General features: G+C 37.9%; 1 protein-coding gene across 4 annotated transcripts in view; it reads left to right on the forward strand.

Annotated features, from left to right (window-relative positions):
* Positions 1-15,185, forward strand: part of LOC125228549 (venom dipeptidyl peptidase 4-like) — an 87,942-nt gene extending 72,757 nt beyond the window's left edge. For all 4 annotated transcript variants that reach the window (XM_048133157.1, XM_048133158.1, XM_048133159.1 and 1 more), the window contains 11 exons: positions 2,446-2,537; positions 4,987-5,107; positions 5,672-5,764; positions 7,211-7,347; positions 7,780-7,990; positions 9,782-9,966; positions 10,576-10,770; positions 11,326-11,483; positions 12,027-12,112; positions 12,441-12,566; positions 13,659-15,185. In XM_048133157.1, the coding sequence (XP_047989114.1) occupies positions 2,446-2,537; positions 4,987-5,107; positions 5,672-5,764; positions 7,211-7,347; positions 7,780-7,990; positions 9,782-9,966; positions 10,576-10,770; positions 11,326-11,483; positions 12,027-12,112; positions 12,441-12,566; positions 13,659-13,748 (1,494 nt within the window). In that variant the 3' untranslated portion in view covers positions 13,749-15,185. The remainder of the gene's footprint in view (positions 1-2,445; positions 2,538-4,986; positions 5,108-5,671; positions 5,765-7,210; positions 7,348-7,779; positions 7,991-9,781; positions 9,967-10,575; positions 10,771-11,325; positions 11,484-12,026; positions 12,113-12,440; positions 12,567-13,658) is intronic.
* The last annotated feature ends 7,273 nt before the right edge of the window (positions 15,186-22,458 follow it).

Genomic DNA, 22,458 nt, shown 5'->3' on the forward strand with positions numbered 1-22,458 from the left:
GACACTTGTGTTGACACTGACAGATTTCACAGCTATTTCAGATCGAAACCATGTCTTTTGGCGTTTTTAACACGTTATTCAAGACGAAAGAATGCCAGGGAAAATTACATTAATTGCACAGAGCCAGTGAAAATAGTGAAATGCACCCAAAGGTTACTTATAATAGAACCATAAATTACAATAATAATATTGTTTCTGACTTTCTGCTATCTAATAACATATTTTAAATCGTCAAACCCTCATGGTAACAGCTCTATTGTTAATATCAAATAAACGCCTCCAAGTCTCATTACCTGCCTTGTAACTTATGGAATAATGTCACGGTCTGTGCGTTGGCAATTGTTTCTGACGTCACTGTTAACGTTCCCACTGATAATAATGCTAATAATTATCGTCACGCCATCTGCCGGCCTAGCCGAAGTGACAATCGTTGACGAACGCATTCTGGCTCCGTCGCGCTGCTACATAAGAATGATAAGGAAGCTAGCTACATAACGATTACGAAGCGAAGTGATTGTCACGGTAGCTAGTTACCCAGTACACGGATCTACAACGTTTAATCCTACTTCGAACAAAAAGTGGATCTGGAGTAAAAACAAGTGACGACGCGACATATCGAGAATTTAAATTTAGAATAATCATTACGAAGTATTCATATAATATTGAATGAACTCCTGCGTCTAAAACGCCTTATGAATTGAATCGTTAGCCCCATGAACTCTCCGGAGGGCGCCGTGGTGAATGACATGATGAACATGGCCAGAAATCTCGGAATTATGATGGATTCAAATTTGCAGTTCCAAAATCATGTAACAGAACTTGCACGTAATTGCTTTTATAGGCTGAATCTTCTATACAAGATCCGCCAATATCTAGATGACCTACGTATTCGCCTATGTGACTCACTGATTCTCTCCAAGTTAAACTATTGTTTCACTTCATTTGGCTCTTGTCTATTAGTTAAGACGCATAAAATTTTACAGAGAGTACAAAACGCTTGTGTAAGATTTTGTTTCCTGTACCTCCACGTTCACATATAACGCCTTACTTAAATTTAGGTAACATGTTAAACCTGGCTAATCGCAGAGATTATTTGTTTGCTGGTTTACTCTTCAACACAATTAAGACTGGTTGTCCCAATTATTTGTCTGATAAAATAAAATGGTCGTCCATGGCAATTAAGTATCGGTCATCTAGAGCAAGTGTCCTGGTTCCATATAAACACAAAACAGCTGCTTTCCGAGGGAGCTTTAAGTATTTAGCCTCAAGGTGTTGGAACAACATTCCCCCACCAATTCGCGACACGACCTCGATATACTCGTTTAAGCGTAAATACAAACAACACTTACTAACAGTCCAAAAGCAGGCAAATACTTAAAGCTCTCAATCACTCGCAATAAAGTTTTTATCTATCTATCTATCTAACATACATCGATCCCAGAGCGCCCTCACGAACGGCAAAGAGGATGAAACGCCGGAGTTTAGTGGGTAGGGCCAAGTTTCCCCCCCTCTCGCTAGGGGAGGGGAAAGAAACGGCGAGTCCCACACATCGTGCGTAACAGCATTCCCACTCCGTCAAAAAAAAAGCCCCATGAACTCTATCTAAGGCATCGTATCTTTGGAGACCAGCCGGGCTATTATGATTCCAATTTCATCACTTATCGACGTGGATAAGACATCTGTCACTCTCACACTGACATGCTTGCCAGAACGAGACGGATGCTTGATCCACGTAGATGAGTGATAAAATTGCAAGCATGATAGGCCTGCAGAGCACATCCATATCGCTAAAGCTCACGTGGCTTGTGTGGACGACGATCGGGCGACCGTCGCGTCGCATCGCATCACCTGTCATCTCTATTTCATCGAGGGTCGCCCACCTAAGAGAGCGCGCACACGGGCAACTTTTGGCAGCGACTTTTTTGTCGCGACCATGGCCTAGTATGAACGCTCACGAAGCGACACAACTTTTCATACAAATACGAAAGTTGCTGAGCAACTTTGTCACCCGTGGGGGCGCACCCTAACTTCCATTGAGATCGAAGGTTTGATTTCATCGAGCGACCGTCGTCCACGTAAACCACTGCCACATCTCGGACACTGGCTGGGGACATAAAATATATGGAAGAGGCGCGTTCCTAACCCACATTCTAAGCTCGTGTAGGTGAACGCGTACCATGCTTGTATGAGTGAGATATGACAGATCAACTGTTCGCGTTTTTGACAGGCGGTAACTGTGAGGTAACCGGGGGTAAGCGGCACTTTCAGCGGGGAGCGGGAGTGGCCATACCGTACGATAGTACTCTTTGTTATACTGTGCCACGGCGTTATTGTCAGTCAGAGCGAAAGACAAACTTGAACCTACGACTCAATTTCGATTAACATAAATGTTTTCTTATTCTCATATTGATCTTATGTTTGACCTTGAATCATTTATTATTCCAGCCTGGTACCACCAACCCGACGGTGACGGTGACACTAAGGAACCTGGAGTCTGGCGCTAACACGGTGTATGCTGCGCCTACTGACTTGAATGAGTAAGTACTTTTTTTTTTAATCCTGACTTCTGATTCCAGTCCCCGCGAATGGTACGGGCGGCTGAATTCAAATAATCGTTTTTTTTCCTGTATGCACATATAAAATCTGTGTGTAATAATGAAATATGTGAAATAATGTAATGATGTATAAATGAATGATAATGAGTTATGTACCATTAATTTTTTTGAGTTTGTAATGAGTAAGTACTAACTTTCCATTATTATACCGAATATGAAATTAATTTTTTTGAGTTTGTAATGAGTAAGTACTAACTTTCCATTATTATACCGAATATGAAACCTGGATAAGTGAGACTTCAAGGGACGAGAAAATTTATCTCACTTAAAGAGGTATTCCACTTATTCAGGGTCTCAGTTAGACAGGTATAATAAAATGTTTGTCTCATTTATAGAGGGTATCACTAATAGAGGCCAGACTAGGGGACATGTCAGTTATAGAGGTGATAAATGAGGTGTTTTGCTTATAGTTATGTTAGTTTTAGTTGCATATTTAAAAGAAAGGGTAAAACAGCCTAGTTAGATTATATTGTAACGTCATTGGGTCTTAGAACTTTTACATATGTATATTATGAAAGATATATTTCTTATATTTTTTTATGTTTCTTATCGAGATTTTGGTTTTAATTACTTAAAATAAACAAGAGAACCCTTTAACTCACCTAAACACAAAAGATCTATCGCGTAATTTAAAGATGGGTTAAGAATTATTAAAAATATGGGAATTGATTTTCAATAAAGTCCAAGTTACAGAGGTCGTAGATTGACTGTATCTCAGATACAGAGGTAAATTCCTATGAAATTCTCAACAAACAATTAAGTGAATATACATTTCAAATATAGTCTCAGTAACAGAGGTAAAATACAGCCTCTGTCTCACTAATAGAGGGAATAGTGACAATAAAATCGAAAAGGCTAATCTCAGTTATAGAGGTCTGTTTTGTCTCACTAACAGAGGTAAATCGGTGCGAAAGTGTCGGGACCGCACCCTGGGTCCCAGCTAAAGAGGTTTCTCACTTATCCAGGGTGGCTAGCCGAATGGCACAATCGCTCACGAAACGCTCACGAAACGAAGCGCTAGTAGATATCTATCTCTATCGCGCTTGCGTATTGGCGCGACAGAGCCAGCGGCGTATCGCTTTCGTTTGGCGTCGGAGAAATGCCATTCGGCTACGGGGCCAGGTCCCACTTAACCAGGTTTCACTGTAATAGCTCATCCCTGAAATATAATAGGGATGACGACTACATAAAAAATGACATTCTGTTTAGTCCGTCAGTTAGATCGTCCAAAAATACCGAACACATATTTTTCGCTTTTTCTAATTATGGAAAAAATACAAAGATATAGAGCATCAAAGTTCCAGAGTGGGGGCTTGTGACGTCATTTCTGATGTGACACGAAACTTCAACAAAAAAATAAAAAAATACGTGTAATTCTTTGATAATCTAACTGGTGGACTACTTAATTAGTTTTTTAGTCGTCTCGACTATTATAAATGGTGACACGTTTCGTCAAAATTAGCAACTTCCAACAACTTAGTAATGTTCTCTCGCTATACAGAAATCCAGAATTTTGAATACACCAATTAGATGGAGCTGCAAGCTCTTATTAATTAAAAATGCCTCGAGGTCAGTGATTTAGCATAAGTAAATAAATCACCCAATCACCAAATAGACTTCATGCAAAGCACACGATTGTGTCTATGTCTCCCCCTCAAAATATTTTGCACTAGCTATTGCCTGCGGCTTCGCTCGCGTTAGAAAGAGACAAAAATTAGCCTATGTCACTCTCCATCCCTTCAACTATCTCCACTTACAAAATCACGTCAATCCGTCGCTCCGTTTTGCCGTGAAAGACAGACAAACAAATAGACACACACACTTTCCCATTTATAATATTAGTATGGATTAAACCCAACAACGTTTGTTGACCAGCCACAATTAGGGCTAGTTGCATCAAACCGTCTGTCGCCGTTAAAGCGTTCGTTAAATTTTATTGTATGGGAAGTTCCATAGACATCTGCTGCGTGACGATGATGTGTCTGTCAAATGTGGACAATGTGGTTGATGCAACTGGCCCTTAGTGTAAGGGGCAAACGAGCAGACTGGTCGTCTGATGGTCTTTGCCACCCGGGGACACCTGAAACACCAGGCAGGCAATTATGCACTATTTGTAAGTGCGATAGGGACGGCCCGATGTTTTATCATTTAATATCGCGCGACCATGATTGCCCTGCTGAAGGGGCGGAAATGCGTTGAAGGCCTTACGCTCTATTCTTGTTTGAATTTCGTTCCACAGTTGACCTTTGCGAGGCAGGAACTTCTGGAGAAACGTAAAATTTAGGACAGTCAACCGTCTAAGTGAAAAAATTCAATTGGATATGATTTTTAGTAACTCGGCTTTTTTAAATCTAACCATTTAATTTTCCAGGCCAATACTGAAAGCCGTGAAGTTCGTCACTAGCAACACCATCGCTCTGATGTGGACCAACCGCGTTCAGACCACCATGAGAGTGGTCACATGTACCCTTGGAACTGCCACCTGCACCCAGGTAGCTCCCCTTTTGAATCTCTCAGCGGCCGATTCAAAAATCCGTCCGATAGGACAAAACCGCAGTTTGTTTTGAGACAAGCTATGAGTTTAGGGACTCACGGGACTCTTTTTGGGACAATTTACCATTCGGGCATCTGAAGTAACCTAATGAACAGAATTATCACGTATTTAGAAACACGTTAGATGGTCGTAACAAACGATGTTATCACTAAAATATACCTTTTGTTGTCAAATATACATTTTGTTGTCAAATATACATTTTGTTGTCAAATATACATTTTGTTGTCAAATATACATTTTGTTGTCAAATATACATTTTGTTAATCTAATTATTAGACATAATAAAATAGCTGCAATTAATTTTAAATGACTGAGTGATCATAATATCACTGACATCCTGTTTTCACACGTCTACCTAGACTGAATAGAATATATTAAGGGACACACTATTGTAATCCAAGATCTTTTGTAACCATATGTTCATTGTGAATAAACGATTTCAATCATTCATTCATTCAAAAGATGGAATACACTATGTAACAAATCGTATAAAATGTTTCAGATTTACTCATACACCGAGACGAACGGCTGGATCGACAACATTCCTCTCATCTTCAACTCGCAAGGAACCGCTTTCATCACCATCCTGCCCCAAGTAAGTAATATCTAAAATGAATTACATTCACGCCTGTGTTCCCAAATGGGGTAGGCACAGCGCATGAATATGCTCAAGTTTCAGTTCCACTCCTAGAAAATTAAGGGTTTGAAAGAAAACTAAATCATGATCTTGCAGTGACAGATTGCTAGCCCATCGCCCACGCTACAATTTTACAAGGTCTTCAAGATACTATGTGCCTTTGTTTGATCTCAAGTAACCTTAAAATCTATTCGTAGAAAGACCATCTATAACAAATTGTTGACTTTACTGATTAAGTAGAAAATTCTGGCTCCGTGTGGCTCGCATTGCTAATTAGCATTTATTAGGGTTGTTGACGTCCCTGTTCATGCGCTACCACAGATAAGATAATTGTTTTTTGGCAATCCTAAATAGTCAAAAAGTATAGGGCAAAGAGGATCGAGTATTATAGAGAGTTACTGTCAAAGTAAAATGTGTAATCATAGTGCATAGACTGCCATCTCTCGACACAAGCTTAAAACTTTCGAACCTCAGTTTTACAATTTGGCCCATATTGTATATGTGTTAAAATGTCAAATATTAATTAGCGCCATCTAGCCGAGCGTTCCCCAAATGTGTAACGCCATCTAGGCCACCGTACCTTTTTCTCTAGGGCTTTAAGGTACAGTCGACCAATAATGTGGTTTACCACCCTACGGTTGAGGTTCGTTTGAACGTCATGAGACAACAAGGTCGATTTCCCATTGCAATAATATTATGTCAGTGACAATTGCTCTGTCTATACATATATGATACTTACGTCATGCCATGTGTCAAGTCAACCTTAGCGATCGTTAGAGCTCACAGAAACTTTTGTCAAAACTGGCAGACCACTTTCTTGGCCCACTGTACGTTTTTTTATTAGACTTTATCCGTCTATACGGAGTTATATAAGTCTTTGGTTTAGGGTAATGCATTAAAAAGAAAGGCACAAAACGATTTGATCCTAAATCGCTATAAAACTTCCGATTAGTAGAAAGTGTACTTCATGTACTATTATTTAATACCATAATACAGGGTGTAAACCTAATACGGGCGAACCTCTTAACGGTGGTGAGTATAGGACATAAAAAATGGATTTAGATAACTTTTACTTAAAATTGAAATATTTTTTTTATCCATACAAAATAATTCGGCCCGCAACGTAATGCAAACACACTCGCGTTAACCGCTCGTTGACAGTTGTCATTGATTGTCATCGCAACCACGTTTACAGTACATTGCTGCTGGGAAATTTTTCAAAAATTCATTATGGGGTGAAAATTAAAAGTAACTCATAAACACCTCTTAATTAATGATAACAATATTGAGTTATATGCCTGGTTTCATTTATCGCCCTTATTAGGTTTACGCGCTGTATACTAATAAAGTCTCAATTTGAAGTCGAATTTTTCAAACCATTCAACAAAATTCTTAAAATTCCAGGCAGTAAACGGCACCCTCTACAAGCAAATCGTCCAAGTCTCGGCACCAGCTACGGGCAATGACTGGACTCTGCAGAACCGCGTCAACACGGCCAATACCGTCGCTGAGATCTTGAAGTGGACCGATGATGATATTATGTAAGAACTTTATACATTATTTACTGTAGGTAACTAGGTACTGAAATGAAGGTCAGCAGTTCTCGAAAAGTTTGTACATAGTCACGTCAGCAAATCTTAATTGATCCTCTTTGTTACCAACATTTAGTGATATAAGTCGACTTTCATAAGATATATACACCAGGCGGCAACATTTTATTCACAGTGAAATTTTCAATATTTATGTCGACTGATGGTAAGCGATCACCAAGGCTTATTGACACCCGAAACAGCAGAAGGGTTGAAAGCTGGAAGTACGCTCAAGTCGGTTCGAAAATACCGCAGGCGAAAGCTGTGCGAGGCAGGAACTTTCATTGTACGACTTTGGATTTTTACCACTCATTTTGGCTTCTTCGATTATGAACTTTGCAAATCTAACCTAACCATGCCTAACCTCACATTCACAAATTCCAGCTGGTACAAGGCCACAAGCGTGAGCGACTCCGCCGAGCAGCACATCTACACTATCAACTCCAGCGGCACCGTCGATTGTTTCACGTGCGAGATAGCCAAGGAAGATGGCGGACAGTGTCTGTACAACGATGGCATTATCAGTGGAGATGGAAACAGGATCACTGTCAACTGCGCTGGACCAGATCTGCCACAAATTTTCATCTACAACTCTGTAAGTACTCTCACTGTCAGTCACTGTAAAGCACATTTTTTTACAGAAACAAGAATTCGTTAAGATCGTCTGTGCCGTTTTCGAGAATCTGCGGACGTAACACACTACAGATGTAGTGTAAAAAGATATGCCTTCGTATTGTTACGGAAACGTACGAACGTGTCATGCTATTTCATTCAGTCTCAGTACAAGATGTACTGACATTGACTGAACTAGCATGACAAATACGAACGTTTCCGGAAAAATACGAAGGAAACCCTTTTCGCACTACATCTGTACTGTGATGAACCTTATCGCTGCGGTGCGTCTCTATCGCACTTACAGATAGTGCAAAGACGACAGGTGATAAACTTTATCACTTCACATGCTTGCTCGACTGGAAGACTAGAGACTACTGTTGAAGAAGATAACTTATCTATTGGAATCTAGAAAGATCAGGCAGGCAATCATGGTCGCGCGATAAGTGATATATCATAGTATAAAATCAGGCCGTCCCATTCGCACTATTTGTAAGTGCGGGGAGGCCTGATGTTTTATCGTTTTTCGCACGACCATGCTATCGGTGCTGGGAAGATAAAAAACTGAGCCCAAAAATTTTCAAAAATTATGACAGATTGAGAAAAGATATTTGAGGAAAAGAAGACCCATACCACAGTATAATAAAGAGAAATATCGTACATACATAGTTGAAAAACATAGAGTTTGTTTTCTAAAAATTTGTTTGTTCGCTGTGGTTATTGTTGCATTTTGGTTTATACAAATATTTATAGAGATAATGCTGCCGCCGAGCACAATATTATATCTGATTAGTACAAGGTTTGCCCTAAATACATACATTAAGCGATAACATATTGCTTGATAAACACAATAACAATGCAAATAGGTACTTGAATATCTTATCTTCGTTCAATATCGTTATGACCTTGAAGTATCTGAAGAATATGTATTGATTCGGGTCGGTATAGACATTAATTGGAGATTTGGGTGCCGTAACAGCCATGGAATATATTTGGCTGTTGCCAATTCATGGGAAGAAAATCCGATAAGATCCACAGAATCCATAGTTCCCGGTTAAGAATGTTGAATACCATCTGCCTAATTAAGGGGGGAAATTTTTAGATAACTCTTGTCTTACCAAGGTATAAGGTGTTCCCAAAAACGCAAATATTTTATGATTAATTCAATGACAAGTCCAAACCTTACTCGAAAGTCCAAAAGAATGTGAATCTCAAATTACTCCTGATATGGAGTTTCTATTACCCCGTATGTGGTCGGTAGCAGTATTTTTTTTGGAAAAGCGAGCAAGAAATCTCTTATTGTTGTTAGAATTAGCACAGCCTGCGAAGCCTTAGAAGGTACCCTAGAGGTGCAAAGGGTCTTCACGAGCTCGTGTCACGCCTTCCTATCTTCAACGGCCCTCAGCGCCTCTCTTCAGCTCATCCCGGCCACTCGCATCTCATTCACAATGCATTTTTATCCCCCGACGCAAAAATGACGGGGTGTTATAAGTTTGACGTGTCTGTCTGTCTGTCTGTCTGTCTATCTGTCTGTCTGTTTGTCTGTCTGTCTGTGTGTGTGTCTGTCTGTGGCATCGTAGCTCCCGAACGGATGAACCGATTTAGATTTCGTTTTTTTTTTGTCTGAAAGCTGAGTTAGTCGGGAGTGTTCTTAGCCATGTTTCATGAAAATTGGTCTACTATGTCACGGTCGGGGGTTTTTTCAAAATTTTCTATTTTGTGGATAGGTTATAAAGGATTGGAAAAGCATAATAAAAAGAATCTCATCTTTCAGAACGGTAGCCTCGAGCTAGACTGGGACGACAACAACGCCACAAGCCAGGTTGTCTCCAACCGCATCCTGCCCGTGCAGCTCCGGCTTTCCGTGCCGGTCGCCGCCGGCTTGCCCGACGCAGACGTGCAACTGCTGCTGCCGCATGATTATGAGCAGAGGACTAATGTGCCCATGCTTGTTTATGTGTAAGTATACCATACCAACTCTGCTATACTGGGTACGTAGCCGAATGGCACAAACGCTCACGAAACGCTCTCGAAATGAAACTCTCGTAGATATCTATCTCTATCACTCTTGCGTATTGGTGTGACAGAGCCAGACTACCTTTCGCGGCGTTTTCGTTTCGCGTCGCAGAAATGCCATTCGGCTACGGCGTCTGGTTAGATAGGGTGGATTTAGAGATAGGAACACTTTCTGTGTATAAACAGTGGCATTCCAAACACATCGCAGGTTTTGCAAACGTTCCAGTTTGTCGAACATCCCTAATATCCCTATAATTTGTGCAAAAATCTTAATAGACGTCACGATCACCAGCCAACACAAAACAACGAAGTAACGTCTTATAGCAAAGATAAAGGAAGAATTGAGAAGATAAAGGAGAAATTGGCAGTTTCTTTTGCCAAGTCGTGGAGCAAACATTAACTCGATAAAATGATTTCCTCAAGATAGTTTCCAGAAACACCTACGATGAATTTTATTGCAAATTACAGATTGCTATACCAGGGAGCATTTCTAGCCGTAGCCGCAATGTGTTTCTAATTTGTTATTTTTAATCCTTGTACTTCTGTCTCCAGCTACGGCGGTCCAGACACAGCCCTCGTCACGAAACAATGGAGCATCGACTGGGGAACCTCCTTAGTCAGTCGATGGAACATCGCTGTCGCTCAGATTGATGGTCGAGGGTCTGGGTTGAGAGGAGTTGCAAACATGTTCGCAGTCAACAGGGCGCTGGGAACTGTGGAGGTTGATGACCAGATCTCTGTCACCAGGTAAGGAGTACCCAAAACATTGGAACATTGCCTGGGGAACCTCCTGTCAGTCGATAGAACATCGCCGTCGCTCATATCGCTCGTGGAGCCTCTGGGCTGAGAGGAATCACTGACATTTCCATTTCGAACTGTGGAGATCTTATCTCCATTACTAGGTAAGGTTGATCATGCGAAACAATTGAACATCGACTATGGAACCTCCTTGGTCAGTTAAGGTAACATTGCTGTGGCACACATTGATGGCCGTAGCTCTGGGTTGAAAGAAGTCGCGAACATATTCGCAATCAACTAGGCGTAAGGCACTGTGGAGATTGAGGACCAGATTTCTATTACTAGGTATCGATTGTGTGGTTGAGTACACGAAATAATTACCTACATAAGCATTGACTGGGAACCTCCTTGGTCAGTCGATAGAAAATACACACATATTATTTCAGACATTAATATCACCGTCGAATACCATCATTCAAATTCGAAAAATCATCCTTCTAAATGTGCTAAGTTGTATCGTCTCATAAGTTCTCTCTATACTCATGTTCTCCTTTCTGATTTCAGATACCTCCACGAAAACCTCCCCTTCCTGGACTCCAACCGCACTTGCATCTGGGGCTGGTCTTACGGAGGTTATGCTGCTTCTCTGGCTTTGGCGAGAGGAGGGAACGTCTTCAGATGTGCGGCAGCTGTTGCCCCAGTTGTGGACTGGAGGTTCTATGGTATGCGCCTTATTGTATTGATGTGAGAGACTTCAATGTCATATTCATGCGCATTCATGGGGCTGGTCGTGCGGTGGTTATGCTGCTTCTCTGGCCTTAGCGAGAGGAGGGTGCGCGGCAGCTGTTGCTCCAGTTGTGGACTGGGGTTCTACCGTATGCGCCTTACTGTCATGGGATGAGATATTTCAATCTCATATTCATGCGTAGTATCTGCATCTGGGGCTGGTCATACGGAAGTTATGCTAATTCTTTGGCCTTGGCACGAGGACGAAACGTCTTCAGCTGATGTGCGTCAGTTGTTGCTCCCGTTGTGGACTGGAAGTTCTACGGTATGCCTAGTGACTTGGTTTTAGAAATTAAAATTGCGTGAATTTGCCTACTCTTATATTTGTGGCTAGTCTTACTGAGGCTATGCTCCTTCCTTGGCCTTGGCGAGAGGAGTGTCATATCTTCAAATATTTATGATTATCTCTGTGGAATTCCGATTCTATGGTATGCTTTATAGTAAATTGGTATCTAATGTTTTATTCTAATTGATTTCAGACACAATTTACACAGAGCGGTACATGGACACTCCGCAGCAGAACCCAGAGGCGTACACCGCATCTTCGCTTTTGACAGATGAAGTGGTGAGTTCGTTGTTAAAAATTCCAAATCCATTCCTTTCTGTAGGTAAGTGCGAAAGGGACGGACCGACGCGATAGACAATATCACATGACCTGCTGGCCCACCTGGAATGCTGTGCGTCTTTGTCAATACACCTGCAGTCACAATCAGTACCATGAAGACGATTGTCAGTTTAATTGTTTAGGTAAAATCAAGTAAAAGGTTCCAATCAAATCTAATCCATTTACCTATTTCAAAACTTTGTCACAAAATTCACGCGTCAGAAATTCATGCTTACCTATTCTTTTTGATACAAAAACGAAGTAAGATACATCTAAAATTTGTTTTCAGGTGGAAGCTTACAGAAACAAGCGCTACTTCCTAATCCACGGGACTGCAGATGACAATGTGCATTACCAGCACGCTATGCTTATCTCACGGCTGCTGCAGCGCGAAGACGTTTACTTCACGCAAATGGTTCGTATGCTTTGAATTTGCAAATCTGTAGAATGATCTGTGGAAATATGGAAAGAGTCAAAGGAGTTTTGGAGGAGTTACTAGGATAGACGAGTGTCACATTCAGACAACACCGATTGCTGACTATGGAGAAGATAAAGAGGCGAGAGAGGGAGAAAGAAAAGTCTGTTCAATCAGAAAATAAAGGAATTCACGCGAAGGAGCGGTACCCTGGAGTACCCTACAGCGGGAAGACGTTAACTTCACGCAAATGGTTCGTATCTACTTGTCAGTTCGCGCTATTCGCTAGTGAGTATTCTAGAGTCATAGCATAGCAGCCATTTCTCACTCGTCCAAAATAGACGTTCCTCATTCATGGAATGGTAAACAACGTAAATTTCCAGAAGGCTATGCTGATCTGCTACTGAAGCTGGGAGACGTTTATTTCACGCAAATAGTTTGTAAGTATATATTCTAGCAAAACATTCTACAACATTGTAGTCAAATAACTTTTGGCCATGATCGGGTATTCTGACAATGACAATGACTGTTGACTGTGGCGAAGAGGAAGAGACACTCAACGTGTGAATGGCACATCTTATACTTGGAAAAAAAGCGCTACGGAAGACGCCACTACTGCAAAGACGTTTAATTCATTAACAAGAAAACATTTATTCAGGTGAAGCTCAAACCAGACAGCACTTGAATTTGAAGTTCACCATACTTACGGTAATATAAAGTGGCCGTAGCCCGTGAGCATAATGTCAAACAGTTTAGTTCAGAGCACAGCTCAAAACAAATATTCATTACGTTTTTATTGATGATGTTTCCTGTATTTTGCACTGACAGCGCAGCTGCTCAATGCCATCCCTCGCCGGTTTACCGCGCACGCGCGCAGTATCGTTATAATAACACGTAGATAGGTACCCATGGTGACAGAGCCAAACAATGCGTTTTAAATTTTTTCGTTGCTGCGGGCGTGCGCAGAAGCCGGTTGGCGCTGGATTTGGGGATGACTTTTATGTAGGGTTTTGAAGATCTATGCACGACCCTGTAAATGACGAATGTTCGGGAGTAGAAAAATGATTAACAAAATAATTACGTTTTTTACAGAGTTACACAGACGAAGACCACGCGTTAGTCGGCGTGAGGCCCCACCTCTACCACGCTTTGGAGAAGTTCCTAACAGAAAACATGCTGTAAATAGTGATACAAACTAAATATTGCTCAGTCAAGTTATTAGACACAATAACTAATTTAGGAACTTGGTGCATTGAAGTAATACGTCTATTACTAATAGGTACTATAAGAGATGTTTTGAGGAAAATCTGTGCCAAAATATTCTATTGTGGTTGGGCATTGTCGAAAAAAAAGATTCAAAAACTTTTTTTGTCTAAAATAGGTAAATTTAATGTTTTTCCTACTCAGAATTACGAGCCCTTTTCATCCTACTAGGCGGAAAAAGCGTCCCAAATGTATTTTTCCTACTTCGTTACCAGCGGTTACAAAGTGGAAAGTATGCAAAATAATATGTATAATATTTTGGGACCATTTCTTTGTCTCTTGTTTTTTGTCCTAGATCGAAAGGGCTCTTGATTCTGAGTAGGAAAAACATAAAATTTACCTACCTTAGAAAAAATATTTTTGGTGATTGTTCTCGCGAAAATGCCCGGTCGAGCTCGACCGATTTCTGTTAGATATCATTGTCGTACCTACTATAGGTATTAAGTGTGATTGTGCACAGGGTAAGAGTCCACAAAAATATTTATTATTTACTATTCTGGGCAAGAGAAGTGGGTAACGGTTTTAATTATAATAGGCCTGTCTCTGCAAGCGTTAAATAAAAGTTATAATAACATTTGCACTGACGTGGCGCTCAAAATCTTTATCAACTTATACTCTGACTCCAAGCATCTAGTATCTGTATTAAAGTTATCTCCAACAGTTTGGAGTAGGGACATTACGATCATTAATTTATCTGTTCTTAGTATGTGACTTTCACTGTTAGTAAAATTTGGATATGATCTTTACTATTGATCGTTGTGAACTTTTTTCGGTGCCATTGTTTTGTTCTACTATAATGTTGTTTGTTTTAACAATAAAGACAAGTACACTGTTTTATTACTTCAATGTACCATCATAACAACTCTAGTCGCCTAAGGATAATTCCAAGGCTTTTTAAAAGAATAAAAATATTATATGTATTTGATAAATTATTGTCTACATTTCCGTTTGTAATGAGTATGGACCTTTTCCTGCATTTAAAATACAATTATTTTAGCCAGTCTGGACGTTTTGGATACATAATTATAGAGGAAATATAGAAAAATATACATTCCTTAAGTAGATATAAATATAAAGACAAATAATATACAGACATCACAATAGCAGTAAAATTTATTTACAATATATTTTGTTTATGTTAATAATTTTAAGGAGAGTTAAACTAAAACAGGGTATGAACTTCCAACGTCTTGATTTAGATGACCGAAAATATGAAATCTGTTAAAAAGCATGAACAAAAAATACTGTGCAATATTTTTGTCTTTTTTTATTGTTACCAGTTCAAAATACTACGAAACAGTATTCCGTTTTACACTTAATAAAAGTATTTATGTTATCATTTATGGAGTTTATATGCCGTTGAATATGTAAAAGAAAACAATGAAAAATATATCATGACATTGTAAATAATTATAAATATTTATTTGTATTTAATGATCAATTATAACATTTGATCATAATTATTGCTACAAAAAAATAGAATGGAAAATATAAACCAATATTTACAAGGAATCATAACAATTCCGAAAGAGTACCTAATAGTTGTAACTTTAATAAGTATTATAGTTTCAGTGGAATTTAAATAAGCAATACCTGTCTTGTAAATATTTTAATGTAACGAGAAGAAAAAAACCTTTTTAAATAAACAATATTTTGTATAAAAAATGTGTTTGTTGTAAAAAGCATACCCCGTATGTCATGTTTATGTTATGTAAAATACAGACTACGATGATTAGATGTATATTTCCGTCATGAAAATTACCATTATTTATTGCATTTATATTTACTGCTAATGACAAAAAAATTAATTACCTACCGAAAACGAGTTTTAAATTGGCGTGTTTACACTCTACACGTTTCCTCGTTTTTATGAATCAATGTACTTACTTATAATAAAAACCTGTTTAGATACGGACTCTGCTAAAATAGCAAATGACTATTGAGGATAGTAAGTGTGTTCTGAACCATTCAAAAAGTGAACCGTTTCAATCCTGACCGGATGAAAACTTTTTAAAAGAAAAAAAAAATGCCGTGCCTATTAAAGTGTTTTGGAGGATTACAATTGCTAATAATGTGTATAATAGTGTTCGCAGCTGCTTCGGATCCAACGGACTGCGATGTCTACAAGGGCGCTGCTTCAGAGAAACTGCCTTCTTTGACAATGGTACTAGACTACAAGGTTTTGCAGCAACAATATATCACAAAGACAATATACTGTACTACAGAGACATGGGGACCATACCAGCAAGCAACTTGGACAATAATACCAGCATACCAGTACCTGTACCACAAACTATTCCTTTTCAGTTTACCATAGATGAAGGAACTGGAGATCTGTATTATATATTCAATAACTATGACGAAGTATACAAATTATATTATCCCAAATCTGGCGAAACTAAAGGTATCCCACTCAAAGATCCAGATGAAAACGTACATTTGTTGTATACATGGGCGTTCAACGGTACATTATTTTTCACAAAACATAATCGTTATTATTCTCGATTTGTTAAAGGGTTATATTTCCTTGACGGGAATGAGATAAAAAATGTAACTGCTCTTGAAAACTTTATCGTGCATGAATTGTTGTTTGATGCTGTTGGAAATATGTTCGTCCGTGATCATAAAACACTTTACGAATTGAAAGTAAACGAAGACGAAATAGAAGAATTGGTATCAATTAATTTCAGAGCTGAGATTTCGAGGGGGATTGTCGACAATGAGCTTTTTATATTAAATACGGATAAAAACATTATTTACGTATTTAATACAGTTAATAAAGACTTAAAAGAAATTGGAGCCTTTTCAAAGCCTAAATATTCAAGTCTGCTTCTGTTCGACAGAAATCATAATTTAATTTTACGTGGTTCATCTCTTATGTATTATAAAGTGTCTTCTGATGATTGTGTTTATCGTGTGTATGAAAGCCCTGTTTTTATTTCTAAAGTAGTGAATGCAACAAAAAATTAATGACTGTGAAGAGTATTTGTGTCACTTAACTTCAAACTTGGGTAAATCCACTCTGCTATAAGGTTGACAATATTTCAGATCGTAATATATATATTTTTATATAATCAACCTTAAATCTGAATGGATTTACCCAGGTTTGAAGTTAAGGGACCCATTTTTGTTTGTACATAGGTACTACTAAATGTGAACATGCTTGATTATTTATTTCTTCAAATATTTTCGTTACCTACGTAATTCAGTTAAAAACTTACTAAGTATGCCAAAAGGTACTTACCGTACCCGTATTAGTGTAGCCGACACTTATAGCTTGGCAAAAAAAGTAGAAATTATAAAGTTTCAACATTGTCGTGTCGTATTTTTCTAAATAATAATTATGTGTGTAAAATAGGTTGACACTGCCACTTTTGGCTGTTCTTGGATAGCGAGTATAGCGACACTGACATTTAATAGTGTAAGCTCAATTACCTTAAGCAAGGACCATACAATACGGGACAGACAAGCCCACAAAAAAGCGTACCCCTGAAATGTATGGGCCTCTAAGGTTTAAAACTAGATGGCGATGTTTCGCAGCCTGGAAGTGGCCAAAATCATAATTATTTTCCCGAAACATTTTTGCGAGTTTTTATTTCTTATAAGAACAAATGACATGTTTCTTTATTTTAATATCATAATACCTATCACGTCAATACATATTTTGAAAAAAGAAATTTGTAGGCATCATCAGTGTAGTTATGATAGTATTTAATATATAGGTGGCGCTAAAAAAAATGAGGTACGATTCTTAGTATGGAGACTGTAAATCCTATTTAAATGATCCTTGTGTTGGGGATATTACCAGGTTGATGATGAAAACTATTACTTGTACCATCACATTTAATTTATTCACTTATAACAAACATATTAACAACCAATTTACAATAAATAATTCAAGACTTCTTCACTACTACTCGTCTGTACTCGAACTGGCCACCGTCACTGCTTGTCCGCCATTTTTAGAGTCTGGCTAGCCAAATATTGTTGACAGATATTTCCTTGTGGTATCACCAATTGTCTATGGTTTAAAAAAAGGCTAAAAGTCTGCTGTCAATTTATGTCACTTATTCAAATTGTTCGCGGGTTATTAAGGGTAAATCTTAAATATTATAACAATGACGATACCAAGCGAGGTCCGCAATTTGCTGTTTAAGCTAATAAATAATTACAACCAAGAGCGAAGTCGACGTGAAGCGGCATATAATGAAAAACTGCAATGTTTACAAGTCGTAAACAATATAGTAGGTTGGTGCTCTATTAATATTTTGATACTTTAAGTACTAGTTCTAACATTTGCCTATAACTTTGATTAAGTATGTGAATATAATAACACTTAAATCTCATAAACAGGAAAAGAGTGTAAAGACAAGGAGAAACTCGAAGCTCTGGAAAGTATTAATAAAATAAAAATATTGGAACGTAACGACTTACGAAAAACCAATATTTAGAAGAAATCAGTGAAGTGACTGGTCAGTAGTAATTTGATATAAAAATATAAAAAATAAAATAAATAATATAATTTAGCCTATATACGTTCCACTGCTGGGCACAGCATGACTGCCGCGGGAGTATGTCGCCGCGAGATAGATGACACGTCTTCTTCTAACTGTATTAATGACATAAGGACGGGTAGTCTATCTCGCGGCGACATACTCCCGCGGCAATCATGTGCTAACCCTGCTGGCCTCCTCTCATGTCTGAGAGGGCTCGGGCTATATAGTCTCCACGCTAGCCCAATGCGGGTTGGAGACTTCACATAAATCTTTGAATTTCTTCGCTGATGTATGCAGGTTTCCTCACGATGTTTTCCTTCACCGTAAAGCTAGTGGTACATATTAAATGATATTTCGTACGTAAGTTCCGAAAAACTCATTGGTACGAGCCAGGATTTGAACCTGCGACCTCCGGATTGAAAGTCGGGCGTCATCGTCATATCCACTCGGCCACCACTGCTTATATGGCAATAAAAATATAAAATATATAAAAATATCTTGGTGAAACATGTCTATATATGAGCGGCAAAAATGTCGATAGTGCATTTTCTTTACCTACCTACTTAACATATTAAACCGACATTTGAAATAAAACTCTTTTAAACGGATTAATATCGCGTATATTAACATCATGACCTACGTTTCGAGCCCTTTACAGCACTCGTCTTCACAGGTTCTACCCCTAAGACAGACATTTGAACCTTAAAAAATGTCAATTACCACCATTAATTGGATCAAATGCTAACAGATTTTGTCAAATTTCTGTACATATATTAGCAATTTCTATTGATTTTCAATATAAGTGTGCACAGAAAACAAAAATATTTTCTAGTATCAAAACTATATCTCCTACTATACCAAATGTGACCAGCCCTAGATTTTTTGAATTTCCCGCCAAAAGTTGGGGCAATATTTCATTAGCCACACTCTATAACATTCCAACATGGCGGAAACCCAGTGACTACTATTAGTCAATTGATATTCTTTAATACTTTCATCATAAATGACAGTAAGGTAAATCAAAATAAGGCATTAATAAATAATTACTCTAACACTTGCCATAAAGTATTTCTACTTGAGGATATCACAAATTACCTCAAAATAAAGCTATGTGTTGTTTTTCTTGTGTTATTATTTTATGCACTGCACTACCTATTTTTAAGCTGATAAAGACAAATAAAACTTTATGATCACAGTAAACACGAAATGTACCAGAAGTTACACTAAATAAAACATGTGACATACGCAGAATTTTTATTACAGTATATAAACGTCTAAGGCTCCGTAAAGATACGGGTAAACTTATAAACCTTAAGAAACGCGACGGTATCGTTTTTCGGCATAGATAACGTTTTTTATGACGATGTAAAAAGATGTCGAAATTTGAGCATCACTGCGATTTTACTTTGATATCTTTTTTTTATGAAATAGGCACTAGTGGGTAAAATCTCGTTTTATTGAAGTGAAACTTCTAACGCGACTTCTAACTGACAGCGCGTAACACTCAGTCACTGTTACGTTGCGTGAAATACCGACTCATTCAGCGCGTAACATTCTGTCAGTGTCGTTACTGGTGTCGTTGCGCTGAACGCGACTCACTCATTCCGTTCATTCACTTTCAAAATTCAAAAAAATCAAAAAATCTAAATAATTTATTCAGCAAATAGGCCACAGGGGCACTTTTACACGTGACATGTACAATTGTACATAGGTATTTAGAAAATATTTAAAATTGAATTGAAATTACAATTGATAGATAGGTACTATTATATTATTCACTCAGTCAGTGACAGAACAGAATGCCCAGAATGGTTTTAATTGGTTGTAATGTGTGGGTTTTATATTTAGATCGAGTGAGATCGAAATGGATGCCAAAACGGGATGGTCACGACAAAACATTTTTGAGGTTATGTTACGAACTTGTACTTCTTCCAGACTCCACGCACTGTTTTTTTTCATGGATTTTTCTTGAATGTTCGTAGGTCGTATCGCTATTTAATTTAGTATTTTTATCACACTTGCTCAGAACAGATTTTTTTTGATAGCGTGTACTGAAAATGTTATGACTAGAGAGCGGATCTCAGGTAGCGATTTTTAATATGGATATGACTAGTGCAATTTTTTAAATACATGTCATTTGGATTATAATAAGGTCTTACAATCTATTATTATTATACATCGCACACCGCAAGCTTCGCTGAATAATTAGATGTTATTATTATTGTATTATTAATATTATGAAATAAAACTATGGAAACGGATTAAATCGCGTATAATTAATTTAAAATACATCCCGACGTTTCGAACTCTTTACAGCGTTCATTTTTTTGACATAATAATGGTAATTTTTTTTAATATTGTATAACTAGATTTATTAATAGTGTGTGAACCTGCCTTAGAAATCTATATTATTTGTGGTCATGATTCGTTAATATTTCTTGTATGTGGGTAGTTTTTGCACATTTTAATTTTTCCTCAGTCACCCGTTGACCACGAACGCTGTAAAGAGTTCGAAACGTCGGGATGTATTTTAAATTCATTATACGCGATTTAATCCGTTTCCATAGTTTTATTTCATGAGTAACTATCGCGGTAACCGAAGACAATATTATTAATATTATTTTTGCAACTAACTACAGAAAAACGAAAGAAAAGTATTTTATTCTAAATAAAGGAGGTATTTTAATTTTTCTATTCTTTGAGTCGTAATAGAAGTGCATTTTTTTGTGTGTAGAAAAATAATAAATTATGCGAGTCATATCCATATTAATATTTAAATCGCTACCTGAAATCCGCTCTCTAGTTATGACATATACCTATGTACAATAATAATATCGCAACTAACTCCAGTCTTTAAACTAGGGTGCATTGGGGTAATTTTTAAGCATAGATAATGCTCGGGTAATTTCGAAAGGGTAATCTTGATATGATGGAAATAATGGTGATTTTTTATGTGACTTTCGAAATGAGACGACCTTCGCTATTACCCCAATGCACCCTATATTCTAGTTTGAAATAGGTACCTTTTCAACTCATTCCCAATATTGCACAGTATAGTCAATGTAGGTAGGTATTATAATTTTGATATTTTCTGATAGTATTTGAAGTGATTGGTCTATTTTAAATCACTTAGAAACTGTATTAAATTCTAAAATGGAACCTATTTCCGAAGGCGAATTATCCGATACTATTCAAGATAAGCCCCAGTATTCGACGTGATGAGAGCTTTGTGCAATTAAATTATTGGCGAAATGCAAAATCGTATTAAGTCCCAGCGACGGTCCGTTGGCAAATGGCCAAAGTAAGGCCTGGACTGAGTGGACGCCGAGAGCGGGACGTTTGCCGGCGCTCTACAACCTACAACCAAGTCAAAATGACAAGCAGTAAGAGATTTCTTACAATTTCTTATAACGTCACTATGACATAGTTCTACAGTGGCCTTGGGTTCCAATTGGTTGACTGTACACTGGCGTCTAAATTAAGAAAGTTTAACTATTGTGCATTTTCACGCCTACATGTACAGAAAATCTCGGCGTTAAATATATCAGTTAACTATACCTATTGGCGCAACCAAAACCCAAACTAAACATATTTAAACTCTATTTCGGATAGCGATATATTATCAAAACGTAAAAATAACGAAAAAAGTATTAATTTTGAATTTGTAGATCAGTACATAATTATTTACATTTTAGCAATAAAAATAGTCTAGTTTCTCCGGAATGTTATTCATTTAATCGAAAAATCTTAAATTCTCATTTTGTATAATCAAATCTAAAGCGTTTTCTACACTTTGCTGATTAAAAAACCTGCTTGAAAATAAATTATAATTTTAAAAACTCAATTAATCTAATTATTTTTAGTACCTATCACAAAATTGAGCCAATTCTAGCTTAAACAAGTTCCAAATGAACGCTCCTTCAACGAAATTGGTCAATTAATTTCATTTTATTTCTGTGCACAGTTGAGCCAATTAAACCTGCCCAGTGGTCCGCGTGACTTACCTCGAACTAACGAATGAGTTTTATTCTTTCAAGTGCAGCGATCAAAGGAGATAAAAAAATCGACGGTTTGTCCGACCATGTCAAAGAACGGATACGGAGGATTTTTGTCAAACTATAGTGAAAAATTGA

Source organism: Leguminivora glycinivorella, chromosome 8 (genome assembly GCF_023078275.1).
Source record: "Leguminivora glycinivorella isolate SPB_JAAS2020 chromosome 8, LegGlyc_1.1, whole genome shotgun sequence".
In the NCBI taxonomy this organism is placed as follows: domain Eukaryota; kingdom Metazoa; phylum Arthropoda; class Insecta; order Lepidoptera; family Tortricidae; genus Leguminivora; species Leguminivora glycinivorella.